Consider the following 9149-nt stretch of genomic DNA (forward strand, 5'->3'; position numbering starts at 1 on the left):
AAGGGGGAGACTGAACTCGCTATTAATTCTTCCTGCCATGTATTTTTGCACCATAAAAGTGAGCCTGCATTTTCTTAATCTTGCTTACACCAGCCTAGTGTCAGTGCCTTAAATGAACCCCCCACCCCTAACCCCCCTCCCAACTCCTAGGTCAACGCCCACTTCATTCGGCTAGATAAATTGTGTCTCCAAACTTTATTCCAGATGCCTCAAGTAAAAGGCGGCCGATGAGCTGTCCTGTATGTAGGGCTCTGGGTCCCCATTCAGCGAAAACTGGTTGTCCGGAGAAAGGAAAATATGTCAACGGGTTCCGTTAGTGACATCGACGATCTTCACGAAGCAGAGCTGCTGGATTGTGACGTCTTGAAGTTGGAATGCGGCAAAGATACCGGGACTTCCAACGAAAGCACAGAAGAGAGTTCCAATTGTGAGGGTGGCACGCAGAAAAAGAACAGAGGAACGTCGGGAAAGAAGCGTAAAAACAGCCCGAGGAAAGGCACGCTGGGCGCAGTGGCACACGAAGGCAAGCAGGTCCAAAGAAATGCCGCGAATGCAAGGGAAAGGGCGAGGATGCGAGTTTTGAGTAAAGCGTTTTCCAGACTTAAGACCACTTTGCCCTGGGTGCCCCCGGACACTAAACTTTCCAAACTGGACACACTGAGACTGGCATCGAGCTATATAGCTCATTTGCGACAAATACTTGCCAATGACAAGTATGACAATGGCTACATTCACCCAGTCAATCTGGTGAGTGGTGATGAGTTTCTCTTGGAGATCTCGGTTCTTCATATGGCACCATAGGCAGTAAGGCCTTTTTGGAGAAAACTTTGGGCGGGGTGACAAAAAGGAAGGGTGGCGAGGGAGGCTGAGGCTGGCAGACAATGATTTTGTCATAACTGAAAGTCATCGCTGCCTCTCTACAAACGCACAATTGTAACCTTTTCATTGTCTTTTATATTATTATTAGAGACATCCTTATGGAGAATACTCGTGGCTTTCGATTGACAGTGACGGTATTTTTCATTTAAACTGGCCAAACGTGTAACTTAACTTCCATTGAAAACTGATGCATGGTTTTAGTTAGACACGAAACAAATATTTAGTTTTATTTACGCTTTATGTGAAGTGTTTTCGGCAATTATCTGTAAAGTACTTCTTATACTACGGTTAATTATTTACAACTTCAATCCTATTTGCAGTGCAACAAGTGCAGCTCAAAGGTGGAAAGTGAACAGGAATAATAACGACAAACATAATCTGCTCAAAAATATTGAACATTTAATGCTGTTATTAAACTGATGCAACTGTAAAATTAATTGCCATTTCCAAATAGCTCTTAAATATAGATGTTTCACATTTAGCTTTGTTTCAGGATTTACTTACTTTGTGGGAACGCTCAAAATGTTTTAAATTGTATTCTGCCGGGCTGAATATGACTGACACCATCACTGTCAGATTCCTTCCATTTAGGTTAGAACTGCAATAGGCATCGATCACTGCACAGAGGCACCTTGATCGTCAACTCTGTTGAGATTACACCGAACGTAATGACAAGTACACACATGAACGTTGATTTAACCCAGCCTGGACTAGTTTAGTGCCGGCGAACTCGAAATAAATTTGATACATGCATCTAATAGGAAGGGCACGTACAGACACATAAACTGTACTGTAAAGTGAAAATTAAACTCTACAGGGGTTAGTAAGACCGTGATGGTTTGCTGATATTTTATAAATTAATGTGGACACCGTTATGATTTTCCCCTATTTTACAATATTGTATACAATTAGTCTCAGTTATACATGCAATCTGCTTATTCCATTACGGGATCTTTTCCCAGGGTATCCGGAGCAGGACAAGAACTTGGTGTGGATGAGACGCCAGCGCTGGTGCAATGTATATTTTTTCTGAGCATTTTATAAAACAACAACAACAACAACAATAATAATTATAATAATAATATTTATAATAATAATAATAATATAGAACTACACTATAGTAACCACGGCTTGGGTGTATTTTTATTTGATTTAACAAAGGAAGTGTATTGAATATTCGAACTTGACAGGTTATCAGAACAGGTGGAGTCTGAATTGAACGGAAGAAAAAACAGACCGTGGATATTAAACATACAGCTCGAAGGTCTGTTTGAACGAACTGTGGACTTGTGCTACTTTGAGATTCAAATTCAACACAACGAGAGCCAACAAAAGTGTGTTAAAGAGAGAGATGTCCGGAGCAACCTCAAGAAATTTAGTAATACAACTAATTGCGCTTTTAGTAATCAGGACATTGGGGATGCTTATTAGCAAACCAATAAACAAACATCCATTACATGTTTGACAAGTTGGATAAAGCTTGACGTCATACCTGTTTTGAATATGAATTAATCACATGGCGGTTTAAGAATAATCCTCTTTATTAGTGCTCAAGTTGTTCTGCATTGAAAATAGTTCTATCTATCTATCTATCTATCTATCTATCTATCTATCTCATGTAGAATGCTTTGCGGTTGTGTTACTTGTGAAAGTCAGCATATGAAATAAATAATACCCAACATAAACCATGCCTGTTGTAAGTCCTGAACGTCAGTTATTGAAGCGCCTTCCGTTGATTTCGACGCTCCATCCATTTTCCATTTTCTCCACCTTGAGCGGATCGTCTGGATTTGTTTTTCATATCAGCCTAATAAGGAAATCTGATACAATTTAAGCTATGTTTTAGTCACCTTTTTAAATAAACGGAGTGTTAGTGCTGCATGTTTATACGCATGTAAAAGGAGTATAAAAAAGTGCTCTCTAACATATTCATTTGTTTATTTTTTTACTTCTTAGACGTGGCCCTTTATGGTGGCTGGAAAACCTGAAACCGAGCTGAAAGAAGTTATGACAACAGCCCGTTTATGTGGAACCACGGCATCCTGATGAAGATCACAAACTTAAGAACTTTGAATTAGGAAGACACTGCATTGCGACGAAATGCTCCAAACTCTTACAAAAGGACCAGCCGATCTTTTGTAAGACATACATCTTATTTAATTTTTTTCCTAGTTTCTGTTTTGTAAGCCTTGCTGGTTCAAGTGCTGTTTGAATATATGGATATCATGATAAAGCCTTTATAATTTTTTCCAAGTTCCATGGTACATATATATAGATGGCTTTGAGAGTCATTCTTTTTTTCGCAAATAAATATGCTTTAAATATATATTTCTTTCTGGCCTTTTATAACATTTTCGTGAATAAACCTTGCTTTGTTAAAAAATAAAAACATGTCTATGTTTTGTGTGATTTTCTTTTGAAATCTCCTAATCAGCATTTTATAGGGATTAATGTATTACATTGAGGTCTCAAATACAAGTACAGTACACACATCTTAATGCACCAACATTTGTAATATAGAAGAAATGCAATGTTATGTTGATTAATGTATGTATCAATGGAAATAAAAATAGGTATGAGTGCATAGCTGTCATACTGAACCCCTCAAAATACATTTACCTTGTTCGTAGTATAGAATTTGTGTACTTTCATGAGTAAATCTCCACATTCATTTTCACAACCTCTTTATGTTTTAGAAGCTAATCAAATATACGGAAGGCTTTTCAAAATATCATTTATTGAGAAATACACTGTCAAGGCACACATACATTAACTTAGTTTCTCTTTTCTATACAGTAGACTTGTGTTAAAGCAGGAACAGCCTGCTTGAGATGCCAGGGGCAGTTAACACATCGTACATGATATTGAGAAGATAACAGAAAAAATATCTGAAATATATGCATGTGTGTGTGTATGCATTTGTGTGTTTTATATATATATATATATATATATATATAAAACACACAAATGCAGGTTGATAATGGATGGATGGATATATATATACAGTGGTGTGAAAAACTATTTGCCCTTTCCTGATTTCTTATTCTTTTGCATGTTTGTCACACAAAATGTTTCTGATCACCAAACACATTTAACCATTAGTCAAATATAACACAAGTAAACACAAAATGCAGTTTTTAAATGATGGTTTTTATTATTTAGGGAGAAAAAATCCAAACCTACATGGCCCTGTGTGAAAAAGTAATTGCCCCTGAACCTAATAACTGGTTGGGCCACCCTTAGCAGCAATAACTGCAATCAAGCATTTGCGATAACTTGCAATGAGTCGCTTACAGCTCTGGAGGAATTTTGGCCCACTCATCTTTGCAGATTTGTTGTAATTCAGCTTTATTTGAGGGTTTTCTAGCATGAACCGCCTTTTTAAGGTCATGCCATAGCATCTCAATTGGATTCAGGTCAGGACTTTGACTAGGCCACTCCAAAGTCTTCATTTTGTTTTTCTTCAGCCATTCAGAGGTGGATTTGCTGGTGTGTTTTGGGTCATTGTCCTGTTGCAGCACCCAAGATCACTTCAGCTTGAGTTGACGAACAGATGGCCGGACATTCTCCTTCAGGATTTTTTGGTAGACAGTAGAATTCATGGTTCCATCTATCACAGCAAGCCTTCCAGGTCCTGAAGCAGCAAAACAACCCCAGACCATCACACTACCACCACCATATTTTACTGTTGGTATGATGTTCTTTTCTGAAATGCTGTGTTCCTTTTACGCCAGATGTAACGGACATTTGCCTTCCAAAAGTTCAACTTTTGTCTCATCAGTCCACAAGGTATTTTCCCAAAAGTCTTGGCAATCATTGAGATGTTTCTTAGCAAAATTGAGACGAGCCCTAATGTTCTTTTGCTTAACAGTGGTTTGCGTCTTGGAAATCTGCCATGCAGGCTGTTTTGCCCAGTCTCTTTCTTATGGTGGAGTCGTGAACACTGACCTTAATTGAGGCAAGTGAGGCCTGCAGTTCTTTACACGTTGTCCTGGGGTCTTTTGTGACCTCTCGGATGAGTCGCCTCTGTGCTCTTGGGGTAATTTTGGTCGGCCGGCCACTCCTGGGAAGGTTCACCACTGTTCCATGTTTTTGCCATTTGTGGATAATGGCTCTCACTGTGGTTCACTGGAGTCCCAAAGCTTTAGAAATGGCTTTATAACCTTTACCAGACGGATAGATCTCAATTACTTCTGTCCTCATTTGTTCCTGAATTTCTTTGGATCTTGGCATGATGTCTAGCTTTTGAGGTGCTTTTGGTCTACTTCTCTGTGTCAGGCAGCTCCTATTTAAGTGATTTCTTGATTGTGGCAGTAATCAGGCCTGGGGGTGGCTACGGAAATTGAACTCAGGTGTAATACACCACAGTTAGGTTATTTTTTAACAAGGGGGAAATTACTTTTTCACACAGGGCCATGTAGGTTTGGATTTTGTTTTCTCCCTTAATAATAAAAACCATCATTTAAAAACTGCATTTTGTGTTTACTTGTGTTATATTTGACTAATGGTTAAATGTGTTTGATGATCAGAAACATTTTGTGTGACAAACATGCAAAAGAATAAGAAATCAGGAAGGGGGCAAATAGTTTTTCACACCACTGTATATACACATATATACATATATATATAATATATAAAAGTATCAAGTCAAGCCGAGCTTCTTAAGTCAATGTCATGTTGTATTCTCTGAATGGATTATTTCATGTTCTGTACTAACTTGCTTTGGTCAGACTTTTAAGCTGCAAAATAGTTTTACTTCAAAATAAAAAAATAAAAAATTATTTTACAAATAATTTTTACTGATGGTATTGGGGGGAGCAAGCTCCAAAAACATTCCAGCAATGTTCACCAGTTTTTTATAGTAACATTGAGTATTCTATTAGAATATTAATAACTGTATGTTTTTGAAATATATTCTTATTAGTAAACAATAAGTCTTTCATCCTTCCATCCATCCATTTTAAAAGGTGCTCATCCAGTTTAAGGTTTCAGAGACCTGGTGCTTCTCTGACCATATTAAGCATATGGCTGGAGCAATTTATAATTAGGGTACATTCACACCCACCACTGAAGTATGCCAATTTAGTTATACAAAATAATTAAATGAGGAATTATGGAGTATGCAGAGCAGATCCCACACAGAAATGGGGAGAACATGCAAACTCTACTTTGGCAATGCCCAAAATTGAAACTCAATGCCATGAAGACATCCACAAGAACTTTTAACCGTTGTAATTAAACTTTGTATTCAGTCCAGTTTAACACCTACATGTGACATAGAATGCAGCATTTAGTGGCAAAATGTCATCTGAGTTTTTAATTTTACCAAAATCATGAAATGTACTTATAAGTATGTAATTTATGATGTTTTACATGATTTAAACGATTTTCAGTGCAGGTGTAAGCAGATGATATCCTTACATGCTGTATAAAGTGTAAGGCACAATGTACTATTTCACATTAAAAAATAATGTGATAAAGAATCAAGTAACAAAAATGTTAAAGCAATATTCACATTTGTGTTTCTGTTTTATTGTAAGGATTAATGTTTGCATTAGGAGTGAAAACATAAACATACTAGGTATAAATATATATCAAAGTTAACTATTAGGATGTACAATACATTTAGAAATCTTGCTTATCAATTTAACTTTTAAAAATAAATGCAGATAGGGAGCTTAAGCATACTTTTTTATCCAGAAATATTCCTATTCAAAAGCATTGTGTTAGTGTTATCCACAGTATGGGTGCATTTACTAAGTTGAGTTTCAGCTGAGTGTTTAAACAACATGTAACAAAAAAAATGCACTACTGAATGTGAAAGTGTTTATGATTAGCTCAGACATAAAGATTTCAAGTTTGAGCCAGATCCCATAGATCTGTTTAATTCTCAGGGGTTATGACCGTATTGTATATACAATGTCTTCAGAATTCATACAGTCACTCTGTAAAACCTGGAATAAAGAAGAAGAATTTTAGATTGTCTTTATTTGATACTGGAAAGTGTATCTTTGTAAAATGGTAAATTGAGTAATAATATGTTCAAGAAAAAGAAAACACGACTTTGTTTTCTTTGGGTACTCCCATTTCCTCCCACATCCCATAGATGTGTGTGTTTAGCTAACTGGAGACTATAAATCGATGTAAGTGAGTGTGTGTGTGGGTGGGGAGCTTTGTGTGCTCTGTGTGAAGAGGTGCCCTGCGATGGACTAGCATTCTGTCTGGGGATTGTTTGTGCTGTGTGATCATTCTTCTTGAAACCCTGAAGTGGTGAAAGTAAGATCAGAAAGGAAAAGAACAGAAAATGCAGATTATAGTTTTTCTATGCTATTTCATTAGCTATGCTGTTTCAGTAAACACTGAATTCAGCAATGTGCCAAAATGCAGTCCAATTTAGCTAGAAATTCTATAATGAAAATAACAGTTAAAAGTTAATAATAAGCAAGTCTTAGGTGTGAATGTACTGTATATACAGTATATAAATACAGTTATATATATTAACTTTATATATATTTATATAACTATATATATGCATAATACATAATTAATTTGATGGAATGATACGAAAGATTAAAGTGCCTACAAATATCCTAGAATCTAAACTATTGACCAGTTTCTGAAAACGCGCTTACTCCATTACATGGATGCAGTTTACCTGAGCCTTGATCAGCAGCACAGGGCACAAAACAGGAATGAGCAAGAAGTCATAGGGAACATTCACTCATACCTTGCCAATTTGGTCAACACACACTTTTTTTGGGATGTGGGAGATAACAAAAAAATAAAAACTTACTGTCATGGCCTCAGTCACCAGGTCCTTATCAGATAAAACTGGCAGACACCAGGTCCTTGATAGAGGGACCGAGGCCAGTGGGACAGTGAGACAAGCAGACACATAGGTGCAATTTACACAAAGATGCAAATTATTTTGCGATAAATGGCTAAAATTGTCCGAAAAAGTGCATGTAGCAAAAGGGTGAAATAAAAATCCAGAAGATTTTAAAACGTACTAAAATGCACAATAAATATCTCCAGAACAAAAACAAACAAAAAAAAAATTGTGAAAATTGCACCAACTCAATTATCGTTCCATTTGGGTGCTTCACTCCCGCTCATGGCCCCAAGCAACCCTGGCCGTCCCACCCTTCGCCCAGCTTGTCCTTTCTTGCTTTCCTACTCTCCGTACCCCTTCTACGTTCCCGAAAGTCTTTTATAAGTTCCACTAGCAATCAGATGACAAGGGACCAGGACACCCTCTTTACCACGTCATGCGTCCCGGGCCGTGCCCTTTAAACCAAGGAGTTAATCGCGCGCATGCTCACCTGTTCACCAGACGGCGCTAGTTCACGCTCGCTTACACCTCCCGACTCCTGCACATGACTTCATATGCCCGATCAAGCGCGTCTCGTCAGCGGGCAACAAAAGCAGCAAAAAATGAAAGAAATGCAGTTTCAAAACTTTTTATTACACTGGCCGATACAACTCCCCGAGGGCCCTTCGATGAGAGACATCAACAACGTCATCTAAAATCCTCTAAAGAAGCATCACCCGGTGGCCGCTGACATCGTCCTACACCCTTCACGTGCACCTGAAATGATGCAGGTATGTGGCATTTCTCAAAATTGTATTTATATTACTCAGGACGGACAGGGTACAGTTAATTGTAATCATCAGGACACCTCTGCAAGGAATTATAAACTGCCTTTCAAGAAGCTGGCTAGAGCAAAAATACCCCCATTTGTTGTGAAGGGAGTTGCATCTTTACACTCACCTACATCAGAGGAGAACATGTAACTCCTCAGATAGTGACTGTTTCAGGAAATAAACCTGAGTCCTAGGAACTTTAAGGCAGCTTTGCAAACCATTTGGATCACCATTACCCTCTCCATCCAAAGTATCTATATATCTGTCTGTTAAGGAGCTCACTTAAATTTCATCCAGAGCAATGGGGGCCAGAGCCTACCACAGCACAATCAGGCTCAAGTCAGGTATTAAATCATGAAATGGCATCAGTCCATTGCACTGCACATCTCCACACAAATCCACAGGACCACATTAGACCTATCATTTTGGGATGTGGGAAGTAAAACTTGAGTATTTTAAGAAAAACACAGGGAAAATGTGCAGACTAAACAAACTATGGAGCTATTAGGCATCAGGACTAACTACTACGCCACTATGCTGCTCACCTCCAAAACATTGTGTTGTACATTTTTCTTCCATCCATCTATTTCTAAGCAAACTTACACCACCCAGAAGACTGTGAGCAC

At 38.0% G+C, this 9149-nt stretch overlaps 1 protein-coding gene across 1 annotated transcript; it reads left to right on the top strand.

The window, feature by feature from the left end:
* Positions 1–219: 219 nt before the first annotated feature.
* tcf21 (transcription factor 21) lies at positions 220–3205 on the top strand. The gene is made up of 2 exons (XM_039747736.1): positions 220–747; positions 2836–3205. Exons 1-2 carry the CDS (start codon positions 298–300, stop codon positions 2923–2925), a joined length of 540 nt encoding a protein of 179 aa, XP_039603670.1. The 5' UTR covers positions 220–297; the 3' UTR covers positions 2926–3205.
* Positions 3206–9149: the final 5944 nt, after the last annotated feature.

The sequence above is a fragment of the Polypterus senegalus genome, chromosome 3 (assembly GCF_016835505.1).
Source record: "Polypterus senegalus isolate Bchr_013 chromosome 3, ASM1683550v1, whole genome shotgun sequence".
Lineage (NCBI taxonomy): Eukaryota > Metazoa > Chordata > Cladistia > Polypteriformes > Polypteridae > Polypterus > Polypterus senegalus.